The 19,756-nt window shown below is 40.0% G+C and overlaps 1 protein-coding gene across 2 annotated transcripts in view; it reads left to right on the plus strand.

Annotated features, from left to right (window-relative positions):
* Nucleotides 1-19,756, plus strand: part of MAP3K15 (mitogen-activated protein kinase kinase kinase 15) — an 86,434-nt gene that overhangs the window by 17,407 nt on the left and 49,271 nt on the right. For both annotated transcript variants that reach the window (XM_062600803.1, XM_062600794.1), the window contains exons 2-3: nt 13,697-13,836; nt 17,406-17,429. In XM_062600803.1, coding sequence (XP_062456787.1) covers nt 13,714-13,836; nt 17,406-17,429 — 147 coding nt within the window. In that variant the 5' untranslated portion in view covers nt 13,697-13,713. The remainder of the gene's footprint in view (nt 1-13,696; nt 13,837-17,405; nt 17,430-19,756) is intronic.

Here is a 19,756-nt window from a genome sequence, read left to right on the forward strand (position 1 = left end):
TAATTTCTCTCTAACCTGGGAGCATAAGGACTATAATTTTACACCACCAAGTGGTATAAAAAATGATCTCTTGTACATGTCAATTTTTAGAAATAATTTATTAGCAGTGTGCAGACCTAGTCAGGACCCATCTGATGTGATTGTGGTTGGTAACTAAAGACCTGTGACTTGGATTGTGGTGCCAGTGTGGGAAAACTTTTACAGTCCTTCCTCAGGGGAGGGTGAATGTGCAAAGGTTTGTACTTGGGGAGTTTCCAGTGACAGTGCATGTGGATTTCATACATTTACTGTCTCATACCGAGTGTAAGTTATCTCCCTCTGATTTGAGCCTGTGTTGTTCCCAGGGTGTCATAAGCTATGGTATAGAAAAGAGTAAAGTTTGTTACTAGTCTAGCATGAATTTCACTGGCTAACAGGAAAATGCAGTGATTATATTTGATTTGAAGGTAATTTTACAGAGAATTGAACTTGAGTATAAGCTTCATCTGAAGACCAGGAGGTTATAGTCAGTGCTTTGATACTTGGGAGTGTCAATAAGCTGGGATTCACAAATGAGCACCCAATTTATGGAAAACAAGGTACTTAGAGATTCCTTTGAAAATCTTAGCTCTGAGTTAGCGTTGGGGGCAGTCCTTTCCTTGGGCCTGCAGGTAGAGTACTGATGAGAAAGAGCAACAGTCCTTCTGCGTTGGCCACCAATGTGTTGGTCAACTGATGGGAATACCTGCAGGGAAATAACCTGCTGAGGTATTGTCACTGTTGACTGACATATGTTAATAGCTGAATAAAATTATGCAGAGCAACAAGGCTCTGTGGGGGGTTCATGGCAGTGAACACCTTTAGTGTGCATGTCTGCAGTTGCCTGTGACTCCCTGCGTAGCCAGTGGGGAGAAGTAGGCACTGCTGACGTGCAGTTTGTCTCATTCTACGTAAACTTCTGAGAGAGCAGATGGATTGTGCACCAGAAATACTTTTTCTGTCTCCCTGTTGACTGTGCGCAGCGCATGAAATTACTGCCTCACCAGTGAACAAAGATCTCTGTATGGTTCTGACCAAGTCAGTGCTGAAGTCTTAGCTTTGGTCTGAGCCATGGCTCATGCAGCTAGCCAGAGTTGCTTCCAGATAGCCTGATTCTTACGACAAATTGAAATTTCTCTTTCAGTGCGTGGAAGCACTAAGGCTTCTTAATTTGGCATAAGAGAATGTTTAATGTGGGCCAAAGAAATATGTTCCCCAACATAGTCTCAGATATAGCTGAGTAGGTTTTAATTAAATCTTTTATTAAAAAACAAAACAAAAAAAAACCTGAAGCAAAGACTGACAAAGCTAAAAAAGGACTGAAAACAAATTTTTTTCAAGGAAAACATTAAGCAACTTCTAAGCATAGGCATATGCCGCTTACAGTGAATTATTTCCTAAATTTTGCAAGTCAGTATTGCAATAAAAATTCTCTACGGATCAGTTTTTTGTTTCCTTTTTTTCCCCTAAACTGCCAGCAGAGAAAAACCAAGAGACCAGAAAATTCTATTCTAAATGATAACATATTTTCAGGTGTTTCACTATTCAAATCAGGCAGTGTTTTCTGCTTCATACTTGCAGAAAAGCGTGAAAGCTGCATTCTCAGTTTGGGTGTACTGTGTATTAATTGCATTAACTCTTCTTTTCCCCACCAGTTTTGAAAGTGCACATATTATCTTCTGCTTTGGCAAAGTCTGATGTACTTTTTAAAAAAAAATATATTAAAAAATATAAGCATGCATATGCTCTTGATGCAGTTGTTTTTCTGGGTAAGTAGAGCTGCATTCTTAGTATAGCGCTCTGCCTTGTTTCAGACTTACAGTTCTACTGTGAATTTAGTTACAGGAAAAATGTTTCTGAAAGCTTCTGCTTTAGGAATGCAAAAATGTTGGAACATTCATTGCCATTTAACAACAACAACAGAAGGTTCCTAATACATGATTTTAGGGGAAAAAAGTGAAAGCTTGAACTGATGAGCCTAATGAATTAGAAACTCAAAAGCAAATAAAAGAAATCAGAACTTTGATTCCAAATCAACCCTTAGAAATGGCAGTACTGTTTACCTACTCTAATTCATTAACTTCCGTTTAACTAAAGTGTAGTTTCTTGCTTGCTGTAATTTTTTTGGAACAGGTTGGTTGTTCTGATTTTAAGGATTTTTATCAGTTATAAATGTGGCATGAATACTTTATCATAGTTTAGAAAAATGAGTAGATTTAGTTACTAGTTTCTCCTGAATTGCAGTAAATGCCACAGAAGCTTGAAAAATATATGCTGTGGTTCTATATTTAATGTGTGTTCTCTGTACCAGTGGACAGATGACAGATGTGGTGTCCGGGTGCAACTGCAAAGTAACAACACAGTGTTGTTACAACAACACATGCTGGAGTGATAGTTGCATTTGGGTCTGAATGTAACCCTGTTTTGGAATTCTTTGTATGAAATATGTACTCATGCAGAATTACAAAGACTAGGGATGAGCACTGTCCCTTAAGTCTTTTGGATGGCTGTCTGGTTTTCACCCTCTTCTAAGGGTGGATTTTATTGGATGAGAATCTGTAGTGAATGTTATAATGTGATATGTTACTAAGATAACAAAAAAACTTCCAAATATTCGAGCCCAAAGGTTGGTATCTGAAATCCAAAAGGTAAAAGATTTTAGGTGAGAACTGAACTCATGAACAAGTTTCTGATTATGAGTAAAGTAAATACTTAAAATATTTCTGGTATACCTTACTTATGTTAAGATGTTTTCAGGCTCTGTGTACTGTCACTGTGCTGGTTGTATTCATTACCACTTCCCTTCCATTAGCACGGGCTTGTGTTTCTGCCAAGCTGGATTACTCTGCTGGCTTCTTTAGACCTCAAATTTCACCACCTACAGGACAGCTATTGATAAAAGGCCTGTCCCCGTGTCCATCCCAGCTGCTCGGAATTCTCTCACTGGTTTGAATGGAAGATGTATAAGTTGCTTTTGTGATCTGTACATGGAAAAGCATGTATACCTGTTGGGGCCCTGTGTCTGGGCCTTGGCTATCTTGCAGGATTATAAAGAACTGAGGTAAGCAACAAGCCATTCAAAAGTCACCAAGGAGGGATTCCTTGAGGGCAAGAGGACTAAGAAGATAAGATAAGCAGACCCCTGTATTCACTGACAGGATATGCATCCAGAAGAGGAGTCAACCCAGCAGATAAGCAGATGCCTGTAAATCACTGACAGGATATGCAGCAGATAAGCAGATGCCTGTAATCACTCTCAGAATGTGCACCCAGAAGGGGAGTCAACACAACAGCCAATTAGAAACTGAGCAGATGCCCTTGGACAATATTAGACAACCAATAGAAATGCTTTGCGAGGCGCGTTGATACATGAGCTTGTTAGAAAAGATATATAAATTAGGTAGGCAAAGGAATAAAGTTGGATTGAACTTGCATCACATTGATGTGTGTGTGTTCCTTCCCGTGCTTGCCAAGAATGGGCTGCGGCATCTGATGACCCCGACGTGATCCTCAGAGACCAACTGGGGTAGTAGTGGAGCCGTAAGCGGGCAAGGATCCTGCATAGCCAGCGACAGTAGCTGGGCGCCCGAAGAAAGGCGGATTGTGGCCACGACTGACCGGTGAGTCAGGGAAGCAGGATGGGGGTCGCTGCATCAGCGATAGAACAAGCAACACTAGAGAGCCTGTTGAAGTTGGCTCAGAAAACGGACACACAGATAACGAAATCAGACTTAACTGATTTGTTACTAAAGTGATTTGTATAAGCCCCGAAGAAAGGGGCTTATAGCAGAAGCCCCGCAAGTATACAAGCTGGAAGTATGGGAACGAGTCGGAAAAGAACTGTGGGAGAGCGTGCAAGTGGGATCTAAGGAGGCGCGGTCGTTAGCAAAGATTTACCGACCGGTCCGACTGATGCTGGAACAGTTGCACGGAGAAGCGGCTGTTGCTGCTGCCATTCGCAGCGCCGTACAAAGTACTGATGAGGAGCAGGAGGGCTCGGGAGACTCAGAATGGACAGCTGTGAGTGGCTCGGGACCTCAGTATGAGAGGGTGCCTGACAATTATAACCTCAAGTGTCCCCTGCATGCCTGTCCTGTTTCCCTAGCCGAGAAGGAGGCTTGGGGGGGAGTAGACGATGATTTACCACCCTGGGAAGGGGAGGACCGTCCGGCGTGTACCGCTCCCCCGGCGAATATGGACATTGATCCAGTAAAGGTCCCGCTGCCGGACGATGAGCCAGCGGACCAAGAGCAGCTGAGAGAGATTTGTCAAGAACTCCGCGGCCAAGCCGACAAGATGACTGCCTTATTGGACCAGATGAAACACCTCGATCAGGGATCGGGACGAAGGGACATAAAGGCAGCATATAAGGCTGCCCATAACTCAATTGTAGAAGGGGCTGAGAACATTGAGAGACAGATCGACAAATTTGAGTCGGGTTTGGCGGTTGGTTGTGGGGCGGGTCGCGGGACAAAAGGGATAAATCCGGATGGGGTGTTGTCATGGTTGCAATCGGTGGTGCATGGCAAGGAGAGGGAACTGTTAGGCTCTGCGGGGAAGGGAGGCAAAGATGAGGCAGTGCCACCTCATGACCTGAATTTTAACCCTGTTACGCGTTACAAGGGCCTTATAGAGAATGCTAAGTTGGAGGGAGAGTTTCTGTTCACTCCTACGGCCATGCCAGTTATATAAAGAGTGGACGGACCAACATGGGAACCAATAGATAAATAACGATAATAATAATAATAATTATATATAAAAATATATTTATAATTATAATATTATAATTGTGATTATAAATATATTTATAATTTATAATAATAATATATAAATAAATATAAAAATAAACAAAGGAGATAGAGGAAAAGATAGCCGGCACTGCGGCTTATCGGTACCAAGAAAATTTGCCAGGGATAGAACCACGTGGATACCAGCCAAGTGGCTGCGGCCGTGGCTGACAAAGGAGAAAGCCAAAACAACAAATGCATTACAGGGTGCTGAAGCAAACCCAGAAGTGTTGCCTAAAGAAACATGAAGGCACAGTGGGTTTGGTGGTTGGGATTAACTGGCGTGATTCATGTGTGGTCATTAACGAATATTAATAAGAGAGAAAACATATGGGTAACCGTAGCTAATACAACAGGTCAGAAATCATTTTGCTTGAGCCTGCAGAGACCAGGAGATCCATTTCGAACTTGTTTAGTGGGAGTGCCGGTGTGGCAACCGGGAGAATTTCAAGGATTTATTGGAAATGTAACATGTCTAAACTTTACTACGGTCAACCAGACGCTGAAAACTCCGGGTTTGACTGATGCACAAAGAGATGGTGGGTGGCAGTGTGAGATTATAAAACAACTAAACTACACATTGCGGTCACCCCCAGAAGAATTAAATTTATTAGGATGCGTAAATGCCACAAATGGCACAAGAAACGGAGGATGGGTGCAATTTGAGCCCCTAAGTACAGAGCTTGACATGCCCAGTAAAACATGGGCGTCTGTCGAGTCGGGATTGAAAGCAGACAAAGTAATGGGACAAACATACTCCAAATGCAATCTAACTGATAAGCCAGCGCGGCGATTGCCGCCCGGAATCTTTTTGATCTGTGGAGATAGGGCATGGAACGGAGTACCAGCAGGACCGAAAGGGGGACCATGCTATTTGGGGAAACTAACATTATTTCACCCAAATGTGTCGACAGTGATACAGTGGGCAGATAGTCAAAGGAGCCGTCAGAAGAAAAGAGAATTGCATCAATTAGACTGTAGCGAAGTGGGAGACCCTAAATTTTGGAGTAATCTGAGAACTCTTTTAATGAGCATGGTTTTTCCCGGGGCTACAGCAGCGCGTGCAATGACAACGTTGAAGCAGTTAGCTTGTTGGACAAAAAATGAACTTAACATGACTTCCGACATTCTAGATCAATTATCTCAAGACGTAGCCAGCGTAAATCACGCAGTATTGCAAAATAGAGCAGCTATAGATTTTTTATTATTAGCGCATGGGCATGGGTGTGAGGAGTTTGAGGGAATGTGTTGTATGAATTTGTCTGATCATTTGGAATCTATCCATAAGAGAATAAAGGACCTAAAAGATGGGATGAGTAAACTGAGAGAGGAGAGTTGGGGCTTGGAAAGTTGGTTAAAATCGCTAGGTTTAAGCTCTTGGCTTGCTTCTCTCGTTCATCAATTTATGCTTATGGGATTGATTGTTCTGATGTTACTTGTATGTCTACCTTGTATATTGCAATGTCTGCAGCAGTCCATGCAGAGGATAGCTGACTCTGTTTTTGAAAAAAGAGGGGGAGGTGTTGGGGCCCTGTGTCTGGGCCTTGGCTATCTTGCAGGATTATAAAGAACTGAGGTAAGCAACAAGCCATTCAAAAGTCACCAAGGAGGGATTCCTTGAGGGCAAGAGGACTAAGAAGATAAGATAAGCAGACCCCTGTATTCACTGACAGGATATGCATCCAGAAGAGGAGTCAACCCAGCAGATAAGCAGATGCCTGTAAATCACTGACAGGATATGCAGCAGATAAGCAGATGCCTGTAATCACTCTCAGAATGTGCACCCAGAAGGGGAGTCAACACAACAGCCAATTAGAAACTGAGCAGATGCCCTTGGACAATATTAGACAACCAATAGAAATGCTTTGCGAGGCGCGTTGATACATGAGCTTGTTAGAAAAGATATATAAATTAGGTAGGCAAAGGAATAAAGTTGGATTGAACTTGCATCACATTGATGTGTGTGTGTTCCTTCCCGTGCTTGCCAAGAATGGGCTGCGGCATATACCAGCTTCTTTGTCTTCTCCTTCTCTGCTTTCCAAGTGTAATTCACACTGGGGCTTTCCTTGATAAGTTCTTGCAGTTTTAGTAATTTAGAAACTTGTCATATTTCAGCTTTATCATCTCAGGAGTGGAAGTGCATGCATTTGAGCACTCCAACCTTTTTAGGTATGCAGGAAGGGGGAAATTCGCTTATGGGCTGCATAAAAGTTATGGTGGATGCCTGAAGATGTGTCCATACACAGCTGTGGTCAGAAGGAAACTCCTGTGTCAACTCCTCTTCCTACTGCTCCAGTGGGGTCGTGTTGGGATATACTTGCTCCTCTGAGCAGAGGCGGTGAGTCAGCTGGATCAGACCTGTGCGATGACATCTGGACCATTTTGCTTTAAACAGCTGTTTCCAGATTTGTCTCTGGAGGTGGGATACTGCCAGTATTAGCGTATTTATGTGTTAAGTGGAGGAAAACAGTATTTCTAATTGTTCCAGTTAGCAGTGCGTCCTGTAATGGAAAGGCTCATCTGAAAGGTAAAGTTTTGCAGCTTCCTAGCGGCAATGGGACTCTGGATTTGCCTGATCCTTTCAGGAAATTTTTTAGCAGCAGACTTTCAGTAGCCAAGAATACTCAATTAACACACAGTTAAAATTACTTCTTCAATATTAACAGTATTCACATGGAGAGTAGAATGACTTAATAGTGAGGGATTTGAGACTGCTTTCCAGAGCAAGATTTGGCAAACAAGACAAAAGAAATGCAGAAGAAAGGTCTGACTTGCCCCCCTTGTGCTTGCCTTTGTGATAATATTGGTTTTTGGAGGAGCCTCATTTGGGGGTTTTGGTTTCTGGGTTGTTTTGCTAGGTGAGACAAGAACAGAGTTCATACATTCTGGTGTGTGGTGCATCTTTCTTTTTAATGCAACTCGATACACCGAGAGCGCCATAATAACATCATGGGTGTCAACAGTGGTTTATTGTAATGCTGTCTTGCGTTTAGGATCTAGGAAGTAGAACTGTTAACGTAGTCTTTTTCAGCATACTGTTACATTAGTAGTTACTACTGTGTTTCATTCACTAGACCTATCCCCTCTCCCCATTTCTGAGAACTGGGTTGTGCTGAAGCTGGGAGGTTTGAGGACTGTTGAGCCTTTTGTTCTAGCGTAAAGTGCAAACTGCAGAAGGTTCCTAGGTTTCAAATACATGTCAAGCGTTACGAAAAACGTTCTCCTATTAAACAAACAAACAAATAAAAACTTTAATGTTCTTTCTTTTAAAGAAATGTGCAGTCATATAGCCAAAAAAAAAAAAAAAAATTGAGGAGTGTTCATCCATAAGGTATGGATTCTTGAAGATAGTATGATGATTTTTTCTTCAGGGGCATTCTTCTGAAGAATAATTTTAATAGTTTCCTCCCATGGCTTTAATGCATAGCATGTTTGTTTCTTCAGTAGCTATGAAGGACATAAATCCAAATAGCCAATAATCTAAAGGAAAAATAACAATAATAATCTGAAGCTTCATAACCATTCTGAGGATGTAAGTTAGTAACAAGGGGCAAAGTTCTGCACTGTTTTCCTTCAACAATGCTTCCATCTCTATGTTTGGGGGTTTTATCTGTTATGTTAAAAGTCTAAATGATGAAGAATAATGATTCTATAATAACGAATTGAGATTCTTGCTTTCCATACAAATAAGGCTGGATGGATGGTGATGAATTTTGATTTAAGCATGAGATCAGATTTGATGTTAAAAGCAGTACAGACTTTGACTTTTTCTTCTGTTAACTATCCTAGGTTCTGTTTAACTTCCAGCATATTTTCAGGCTTATTGTACATTTTCTCTTGTTTACTGCTTTTCACTTACAAATCCAGAAACTTAGTGCCAAAGCTTTCTTTTTGATGTTGCTAACAATATCATAAATCATATGAAAGTCACATGAAAACTTGTGGGTTACTTAGCTCATTAAACTATGTGACACTTTCAACTGCATTCCAAATAGAGAATTAAATCCCCTGTTTTTAACCTGTATAGTAATGTTTTCCTGTTATTTATTAGTTTCATGTTCTTCTTTTTTACAGCTAATGGTCTCTAATCTTAGAATCATAGAATTGGTAAGGTTGGAAGGGACCTCTGGAGATCATCTAGTCGAACCCTCAAACGAGTGGCCCGTAGAGGGATCGAACCTGTGACCTTGGCGTTATTAGCACCATACTCTAACTGAGCTAAATCCCTAATCTTCACTTCAGTTGTCATAATTGTTTATCTCTACTGTCTGATTTAAAGACACACTAATGTTAAATTAAATTAAAATAAATTAGAGAGTTGTTTTCAGGATGAAAATAGTTGCGTACACAGCCATGAGAGAACAAGATTTGATTATTTAGAGAAGAAAGAGGTAGGGCACATTGATATGTGTGTGTTATTTGAATGTGATTTTCTACTACAGAAAACGAAGATACTTTAAAAGTTCTGTCCTAGAAGTATCCAGAATTGATTCTGTGCAATTTTAAAACATATCCACAAGGGGAATGGTGATAGAGAATTTGTTTAAAGATCTTTGTATTATACTTGAAAGCCTTCTGCTTTTACAGAGGCCTATTTGCAAAAGATTTGTACCATCCCCTGCTTTCTCTGCCCACCTCAATATAGGGAAACATACCAATTGATCTTTTAGACCTATGTGAAATATTGTATTATTGCATAAAGTTCCTTATTCATCAGAAAATTTGATCAAAGTTGGCATTAGCCTATAGGAATTCTTTCTTCATGCATATCGGTGGAGAAGGTTGAACATAAATGTGGAAAGGGAAGGCTGGAAGTATATTCTGTTGAACAGGCTCTTCTGACATGGAGGATGGGATTTTTGTCAAGTGTGTGTTAATGTTTTAATCAAGTATGATTAACTTTTGTTTCTATTCATAAAACCAAGCTTTGCTAAGCAGGTACTAGTGTATTTATTTCATTAATCTGAGGAATTTTGTAAATAAGGAGATTCTTACCTCTTGGCAACGCTACTAAATACCTGGTTGAAGTACAGAGCCGCATGCCCATGTTTGAAAAACTGGAGATGAAAGATATTAGCATAAATCATAAACAAAATGCCGAACAACTAAGGCAGAGGTATTTGTAGTATTGCATATCAACTCTGTTCAGTGAGCAGTTCACAAAACTGCATGCCTCAGAAAGAGAGATGTAGTACTGGGGAGCATGTTTAGACCCAGGGATGAGTGGCACTTAATTCTGTCCCATCAGCACTACAGTGCACTGGCCACGACTTAGCAATTTTCTTACTTAAATAAGCATTTATTGCTGAACATCTTTTCTCCACTTGAAGTTATATTCCTCTCCTGGGCCCACTGCACTTGAATTATATTTAATTTCTACATTTTTAAAGCTCATTTGTGGTTAGACCTCCTTCACTGCTCCAAGCATCCCGTTGCTCCTTCTGGAGGAGGGCCTGAAGAGGTCTCCAGGGAAGGCAGTGTCGCATCACTGGTCTAGTCCACATCCACCAGCACTTCTGATGCTCTGTTTCAGCCTTCTGTCAGACTGGAGCCATTCCACTGTATTCCTGTTTTTTTTTTTTTTTTTTTTTTTCCCACTCACATATATGTTTTTGGGATACCACTTCCATCTCCTCTGCTAATCTTCAATTTGCTTTATTTTATTTTACTTTATACACACCTGTGTTAATTAAGTGTAGCTAAACAAGAAAAGCTCATTCTCATAAATCTCCCTTTAGCAGTGTGAATGAATAGGTAAGTGATGAATAATTTCCCTTCTAATGCAGATGTTTGCTTCTGTTCTTACGTCCATTTAATGTGCTCCTGATGCTGCCTACATTGTTACCTAGCAGCAGTCAATAGAAAATAAATTTCAGTTGTAGACCACTATTTGTGTGGCGATGGGCTGCTTATAGCCTTGTTTCAATGAACTCTGTTACAGATCGTCGCTCACATGGCATTGTAAAATGCATTATCTGTGTGCAACATGCACATGTCTAAATTCTCTCACCAAGAAGCTGATTTGATTTCACAACATTCTACTCCCACAAAGCAGTTTATACAAGTGCTAAAATGCAGTTCAAGTTCTTAGATTTTTTTCCTAGATGTTTTCCTAGATGTTTTTCCTTTGATTCTAAGTCTGCCTGTTAGTTTACCTATGCTTTTGTTTTATAGATCACTTGTGTTTTCCAAAATAATTTTGTAATATTTTGGGGGAAGAGGGTTGCATAATCCAGATTTTCATAGGTATATGGAGCCAGGATATACTGCTTGAGGCCCACTCAGTTTCTTTGACTCTGCAGTTTGCAGTGGACCAAGAATTTTGCACATACTATGCAGAACTAGCTAAACATGGACTGAAAGGAGGATTGGGAGGTGTTGCAGGATTTGAGGTTCCTCAGGGGGGAAGGGTGCTTTCTTATATTGCCAATTAGATCTTAGCCACGTGAACAGTTTCACAGTTCAGGCATATGCCCACCTGCCGCTGCTACCTCTTCCTTCACGTGACCCATGGTCTCTGCTTCCCCTTCTGTCCATTCTGCCCTCCCTCTCCTTCCAGTCATGATATTTCTAACCTTATCTCTCCACCTATATCTAACTTGATAACTTCTGCCTACCTTAGTGGTAGCACGGCATGCGAACAGAAGCTCTATCTCTGCAGCTGATGGGGTCTGGGAGTGGAATCAAATTACAAACCTCTTGCTAGCTCCTGGAGAAGCATTTTAATAAATTGTTAGATTTTATGGCAACTGAAAAAAAGAGAGGTAAAAAAAAGAATATTTTTACGAAAATTCACTTCTTACATGCCAGATGATAAAATACGCTTGCATGTGTAACTAAACATTCAGATTCCATAAGCAGTAGGAAGCAGTCAGCACTTGCACAAACACTTTTTGAAGAAGTCATCCACGCTGTTGTATAACCGTACAGGAATATATATTCATCACAGGCTTCACCAAGAACCTACATACTGAGCATGGGGTATTGATGCTTGTGATGTGCAGCTGGTGAAGCCATGGTTGCTGGCTGCTATGTTTCAATCTTATACATTAGGACTGATTTTTGATTTCTTGCATGCCTGGATGCAGTCCTGTCTAACATGCTGTAGGTGACCCTGCTTGAGCAAGGGGGTTGGACTAGATGATCTCCAGAGGTCCCTTTCAACCTTACCGATTCTGTCTCACTATTTCCACCTTCTCTGTCATTTTCCAAAGGTACAGAAACTCCCTGTTCCTCTTTCAGAGATGTGGTTTTACTGCTTAGCTGCCCGGAGTCTCTGGAATCTGGTTTGAACCTCAGATTCCCCTGTGGCGTAACTGCCAAGTGCTATGAATACTTTCGTAGAGAGTGCTATTTAAATCCAACGATTTAAATTCATCCATCTCTCCTGTATTGGTGAAAGCAGGTAGTCACGAAGATATAGATGATTTAAAAGCTTTAAAATAAATTTTTCTTAGGTAGTATGGAAGATAAAAGGATCAAGGAAAAAAACAGCACAAATATCCCTTCTCCAGTTATCTCTTCTTTTCTGTGCTGGTCTTCAGGCTTAGATCAGAACCAAATGATGAATTTGAGATATTTTGCCTGTATTTCATAGCTGTTTTACATGGCATGCGTTACTTCTCTTTAGGTCTCTGGTTAGGTCAGCTTCCACTGACATTTTATACATCTATTTGTGATTGCAGTACTATCCAAGCTCAGCGGAAGTCTTGCTCAGGCTAGTTGTAATTGAATCCCCCCATTTCCCACTACCACCACCTTGAACACTATAATCCTGATGGCTTGTAAGACTCAGTTTTCACAACTTGTTTCTTTTTCTACTCTTTAGAATTTCCTGTTCTCCAAGCCTCAGCCTCTTCAGATAAGCTTGGTCTGGTAGCTTTCCATTATAAGCCAGCAACATGCTGTTAGGGCCAAGAAAGCTAATGGTATCCTGGGCTACATTAGGATTGCCAGCAAGTCGAGGGAGATGATCTTCCCCCTCCCCTGGTGAGGCCACATCTGGACTACTGTGCCCAGTTCTGGGCATTGCAGCACGAGAGATGTGGAACTACTGGAGTGAGTCCAGCAGAGGGCTGCTAAGATGATGAAAAGACTGGAGCATCTCTCTTATGAGGAAAGGCTGTGAGAGCTGAGAGAAGAAAAGACTGAGAGGGGATCTTATCAATGAGTTTAAGTGTCTGAGAGAAGGATATCAAGACGATGGTTCCAAACTCTTTTCAGTAATGCCCCACCATAGGATGAGAGATGACAGGCACAAACTGAGAAAGGCAGGCAGTTCCATCTGAACATGAGGAAAAACTTCTTTACTGTGAGGATGACTGAGCACTGGAGGAGGTTGCAAGGAGAGGTGGTGAAGTCTCCATCCTTGGAGATCTTCAAAAGCTCTCTGGACACAATCCTTGGAAATGTGCTGTAGATGCTTGAGCAACAGGGTTGAACTAGATGATCTCCTAGGGGTCCTTTCAGCCTCAGGCATTTTGTGTGATTCTGGGCATTTGCTGCTGCTACCTTATTGTTCTTAGAAGTTCCACGTGAAGGTTTGGAACTTTCTATTTTACTGGGCTTTCAGATTGTTAGGTCTAGCTTAGAGAGAAAATGTAGATGGCTTCTTCACCTGAGGTATTGCTGATGCAGTGATTTCATAACCTCAAGCAGAATTTGTAAAGTGCCTCACAGTTATTTTAACAGTGTGAAAATTTCCTGAGTATAGTTTTGTTCTTTAACATACATGGTAAAATTCACTTGCATCAAGAGAAAAAATGCTGCTCATTTGACTATATTGATTTTGTCTGCCCAAATTTGTGTGTAATTTTAGGATTCATTTTATATTCTACGTAAGAAATTGATTTTAAGATTATTTTTATTCTCCCCTCCCTTTCTCATTTCAGATGTTGCAGTTGTGGATATGAGTGATATTTCCAAACAGCCATCGTTATTCTACCACCTTGGTGTTCGTGAAAGCTTTGACATGGCAAACAATGTTATACTTTATTATGACACTGATGCTGATACTGCTCAATCTCTCAAAGTAAGATTTTCACTTGAAAACATGCATCATTTCAGAAATACCTTTAAATACCTGATCCTGCAGACATCTGCGCTTTTCTAAAACTTCTATTAAATATGATTTCCTGTTAACTACATAATTCAAGATCTATTTTTCTTAGAACTATTCTCTTATTTACAAAAATAGCGTGATCAGAATAGCATAAAAGCTAGTTTGTAAGATCAGATCCATAATACAGTACTGATTTTGTTTCACATAGTTCAGCTTAGAAGTGCAAGGGCAGGTCTGATTTTCATGACTTTCAAAAAGTCTGGTTTTCTTCCCCTCCCTCTTTTAATTGGGTATATATAAATAGATATTAAATCTTGTTTAATAATGGCACTTCACTTTAACAAGGAATTTATTGCAGCCTATTCCTGCTATTGGAGCACTTCTCTCAGATTAGGTTAGTATTCCTAGATGATGAGTAGAAAGACTGCATGGATCTCCTTTTTATTGCTGTTTGGTGAAGATAAGAAAGACCCTAATTGAATATCTTTATAGGACAGTTCATGTTTGTAGTAGGATAGTACTTGCTATCACACTTAAGTCCTGAAATTGCTGTTTTGGATGCAGGTCATATATTGTGGATGTGGATGCTTCTGCCTTTCTCAATACAGATTCTCTTTGTTTTAGATCATATTTAGACTTCTTTCTCCTCTAGGTCATCACCTATTACTTCTTTTAATATCTCTTTTCTCGCTGCCTTCACTGAAAATGAAGTGAAGGCTTTGTTCATACTTTTTTTTTCTTATTTTGAGTTATGGCCCTTTATTTTTCGTGCCACAGATGTCCAAAAGTCCTTTTCAGAATTCTCTAACCTGTCTTGATGCTGTGAGAATATTAAGTTTAATGTTAGTTTTATGTGAGTCTCTCTTTTTCCAGAAAAGCTCGTTTTGTCACAGCTTTTCTTTTCTTCTTCCTCCCTCTTTCAATGTCATTGAGTCTCCTCTCATGTTATTTCTTCAGAATGTATGTTTTCCACACATACATTCGCATTCTGGGTGGCCTGGAGTCACAAGAACTCAGAGATGGAGTTTTTTCTGCACTTTGCTGTATTACCCATGTGGGTTTGCACCAAGGGCACTTGCATGCCCTCCATTCCTCTAGCTAATCTAGGTGGGCAGGCATACACCTTTTCATTCTGCAGTGGTAATATACCTGACTGCAAAGATACCTTTCCTTTTCATTTTTCATTAACACATTTTTACTTTTCTTTTGCGCTATCCATCAGATGTTCTGATCAGTTTGGTTCTCCCAAGCACATACCAAAATTTAGGAAGCATAAGCTACTCATCTAAGTGTCTCTGCCCTGTGAGGAGCTCAGTGAACGGCTTTTATTTCTACAGCTTGTGCCAAGTACATATTGAAGCACGTGCTCCAAAACTGGAGTGCTGAATGACCTTCAAGGAACATTCATGGGCCAGATTTGCAGATTGTTCATTGTCAGAGCTGGCAAGTCTTTGCAGTGTCAAATCTGGGACTTTTTTGCAAGAGTGGAGAGATCAAGGTACAGGGAACATGGCTTGTGGGAACTTTGGAGCATAATTGGATCGGTTAGGCCTAGAAAAGCCATTTTCGGCTTTGATATCTCTCTGCTGGGAACTCTGTCAGTGGCAGCAAAAGATCCCCACTGGATCTTTTCCTTGTCTCTCCATTGTGTGTGTACCTTTTGGGCTGACACAGACCCGATGCACATCTGTCTTCAGGATCAGAAGGCTTGATTCAAGTTGCTGGACCTAAGTTGAAGAGATCTACTGGATCAGAGGGTAGTGTAGCTTAAGCAGGGCGCAGGGGCATAGTTCAGTCCAACCCTGATGTCCTTGATACCTTTTCTGTAATTGAGTCCTAGCTCACTGTTGAATACAATCCAAATACATTAATACACCTTTCTTCTAAGGAATACTTCAGAAGATAGGTAGGGATTATTCTTGGGGTTTTCAGTGAAGAATTTTCTTTGATCTGTTGACACATTTTGTGGCTTAGACAGCAGATAGTTCTCAGTCAGAAGAGTTCCTTTCTTTCCAGTGAGAAAGATCATCAACAACAATAGACAAAGCCTTGCTAGAGGTACTTGTTTGATTAGATGGACATAGTTTGTTTTCAGATATGTGGTATTTCAGATATGTTTGAGCTCTTGTTCTGAAAAATTTGATCGGACTTCAGGTTTGATCAGACTTTACAAATTGTAATTAATAATTTTGTTAAGCTATTGGTACCTTAGTATGTATTTTATCTATTTTTGACGTCTTGATCAAATCTGATTTGATCTTGATTTTGATCTCTTGGCCATTCTTTATTCTCAGATTTATGGGTGGTCAGGTTTTTTTTTTTGTTTACCTTCTTCCATTTAGGAATTCCTTATTTTAGTTGGATCTAATTTGCTGTGTATGCCTCTTTTCGGTAGCTAGTCTGTTTGTTCTAAAGGCAGTATTTCTGGCTTTTGTTACATCTACTGGGAAGATACGTGAAATTTAGGTGACCTGACTTTTTGAGGCTTGTTTCACAGAGCCCATCCTGAAATTCTCTTAAGAGCTGTCTCTTCAGTTTCACCAGTGTTCTTTCCAAAACTTCCTAGTTCAAAGAACATAAAAGGATATATAGTCTGGACTTCAAGGATGGTCATATTCGCAGAACTAAACCTCTTTGGTTGCTGTTGTTGAGTTAAAGTGCATGGACACTGTCATTTCTGTGCAGCAGTTGTCCAAGAGGATTTCAGGCTCTTTTAGATACAAAGTTACTCAAGCAGAGTCATCTTTGTTTGTTGGAGCACGTAATTACATCAGTGACCTTGCTTAGAAAGTCACGTGATCTGATGTATGTAGAGTGGCTTGTGTGGACTTCTGCTTAGTTTCACCAAGCAATGTTCATGGGACATGTAGACCAGTACTAGAAGAAAGAGGAAGTGGCAGTGGCCACTTACCAGTAACTGGAGATCTTTGAGATCTGGTTTACATCCTTGTTAATTTCTCATCTCCCTCATAGTTTTTACTGTCTCTTTTTGGATTTCAAGCTGAGAAGAATTAGGGTGTTGAAGGAGTGTCTTGTTTTATGCCCATCAAGGTAGGGAATGAGCCTAGGTATCTTAAGGACACGCTTTCTTTGAAAGCCTCTAGACTTGGATGCTTCTGTCCCACAAATGCCCAAAGTATGATTGGGTATGAGGACTGCCTGCTTAAGAAACTTCAGTTACTAGTAAGTACCAGCATCCTTCCTCTTTTAAGCGCTTTAAATAGGTTTCTTCTTGGAATCCTTTTTTTTTTTTATTATTTATTTATTTTTTCCCCTAACCTGTACTACTGAGACTTTTCTGGTCATTTTTTGGTCCCTTTACTTGTAATTTACTGTGGCAGGAAATACAGATTACTCTGTAAAAACATGTGTGTGCGTATATGTGTGTGTGTGTGTACATACTATATATGTGTGTGTGTGTGTGTGTGTATACACACACACACACACACACCCCCCCACACACACCCCAGTTATTTTTATTGGAAATAATAATTCCCAGTAAAAATGACCAATATTTTTATTCTCTCTTTTTTTTTCAGGATATAGTATCCCAGAAAAACACAGTAAGTATTGCATCCACATTCGTTTGAAAATACAAAATGAGGATTCTACATTTGAAGCAACTTTAATAACAAAGCTTTCAAGACGTGGTATATGCTCTGTCTGATCAAAAGAAGTCTGTTTGCCCTGTATACAATTCAAATTAGTGGAAATCTTTATGACTTCTTTTCAAAAGTAAAACAAGCTAAAAAAGTACTTTTCTTTGGACATTCCTTTTTAAGTTATGGAAAAGTGCCAACAGTTATGTTATATTTGTAAGTTCACAGATCAAAGTGTAAACTCAGAAATTCAAGGTCTTTCTCCATCTCATGCTTTCACCCACTTGTGCAAATGTATACATGTGTTTGCGGCCTTAATAGGACTGGTGTATATCAAATCATTTTGGCCACTGTATCCCCAGCCTCTTGCTCACAGACTGAAATTTTACTTAGGACTGCAAAAGCTTGTTTTCCAAAATAAAAATATTCTTACTCTTAATGCTAGTAAAACCAAACAGGTGGGTGAACCTGAAAGAAGATAGAATATACTGGTTACTCTGTTTATTGCAGTACAGCACAATATCTTACACAGCTGTATAATTCTTATGTTAGATCACATCAGTGGTTATCTTCATTGAACTCTGCATGTTATACTGAGGAGTATTGAATTTGCAAATATCTTAAACTTTGACTTACTCCCTTTTGCTTCCCCATGTACACCTTAAACTTTTATTCTGTTCTGAAGAATATAGAGCAAGACTAAAATACCAAAATGTTTTTAGATTTTTCTAACGTGACAATTTAAAAGAGGATAAGACGAGACAATGCGTTAGTTAACAGCAGTTTATTTTGAGTTACTGTTTACCCTTGGCAACAGCAATGTGTGTAGGCTAAAGATAGATCAGCTTGAGCACATGAGTAAGTCTGAGTCATTCTCCTGTTTGTCTTGATGATCCCTGAACTAGTTTCACCTTTGATGTACGGTTTACTATTCTGCAGCTCTGCGAACCTGGAAACGATTGTAAGTTTTTTGCGAATGCTACTACCTACAGGCATTCACCATATCACAATCAAAATGTCACAAGTGCACGAATACGGGGTTCCCCCTCACCCTGCCCAGAGTAAGAAGGAGAATTTTGACTGAGACATTTTGTGATTACTCCAGAGATGGAATAGATGTGAAGTGGACAGTGATGAGTTTAGCAAAGTGTGGTCCAATTAGCAGCCTGCAACCTTTTGTTTTGAATGATTCTCTCTCCCACAAAGGAAGGGATGACTGCCTTCACCTTGACTTTGAAGAGAAGAAAAGATAGACCTGATGACATGCTTCCTACAGCAGGGTGTGAGATTAGACCTGGATACACTTACCCTGTCCATGAGGCTAGTGAAAGGAGCAGGGAGGGATTCTGAAACTTGGGTTCTGACTACTCCTTTAAAAAGGTTATATTGTCTACCCCACTTTCTTCAAGTGCTTAAGTTAAGAAAACAATTGTGAGTAAAATGCAGTGAGGAAAAAACAACTGGCTTTAAATAACAAGCATGGATTTTTGACCCTTTCTTGTTATTTGAAGTTTTCATAGTCTCTTTTATTAGATAGTAAATTATATTTTAATGTATTCTCATAATTCATTCTCTTACCATTTTTTTAATCAGAAATTACTGACAACATACTAATTGGCAAGATAATTAATAAGTTAAAACTTTTGATTACCTAACTTGGAATTGACTTTGAATAGAGATTGCTTTCCTTTCCTTCCAGATCCAGTGAAGTCTGAGAGGCATGCAATTTGTCACTGGCCCAGTATACTGCCACTGCTTCATTGCTTGGTTAAATATTCCACAACCAGATTAGCAATGTTTTGTTTGAAGCTTCTTGATAATAAGGGTTGCTGCAGTAGTTACATAGTTACAGAACCAGTGTGTGTTTACTATTTCCGATCAAGTGCATAGTTACATAACCATTTCAGTTTAAATGCTGACTATTAGATACAAGAATTAATGCTGCTGTTCTAGGATTTTTTATTTTCTTCTCACTTTTCCTGATTGAACTAGGGTAGGCCTTTGCTATAGTTGAGGAATAGTAGGGAGAGCTTAAATAGACCTGGAAAGAAGATAGATACTTAACCTGCTAAGCCTTCTTCCAACCCAGAGGTAGCGGCACAGTTGCCATTGCTGTTTTTTTCCTCTCCACACCTTCTGACTTGTGGTGATGACGTATGAGGTTGCTGTAAGGCGCACAGCACTGTTTTTCCAGCAGCACAAGTGAAACTTCCTGCACAGGATACTGTAGCTATGAGCCTTCTCTGTGTATTCCTTGCCCCCACCTTCAGTATTTACATCCTGCAAGTCAT

This window comes from Rhea pennata, chromosome 1, assembly GCF_028389875.1.
Source record: "Rhea pennata isolate bPtePen1 chromosome 1, bPtePen1.pri, whole genome shotgun sequence".
Lineage (NCBI taxonomy): Eukaryota > Metazoa > Chordata > Aves > Rheiformes > Rheidae > Rhea > Rhea pennata.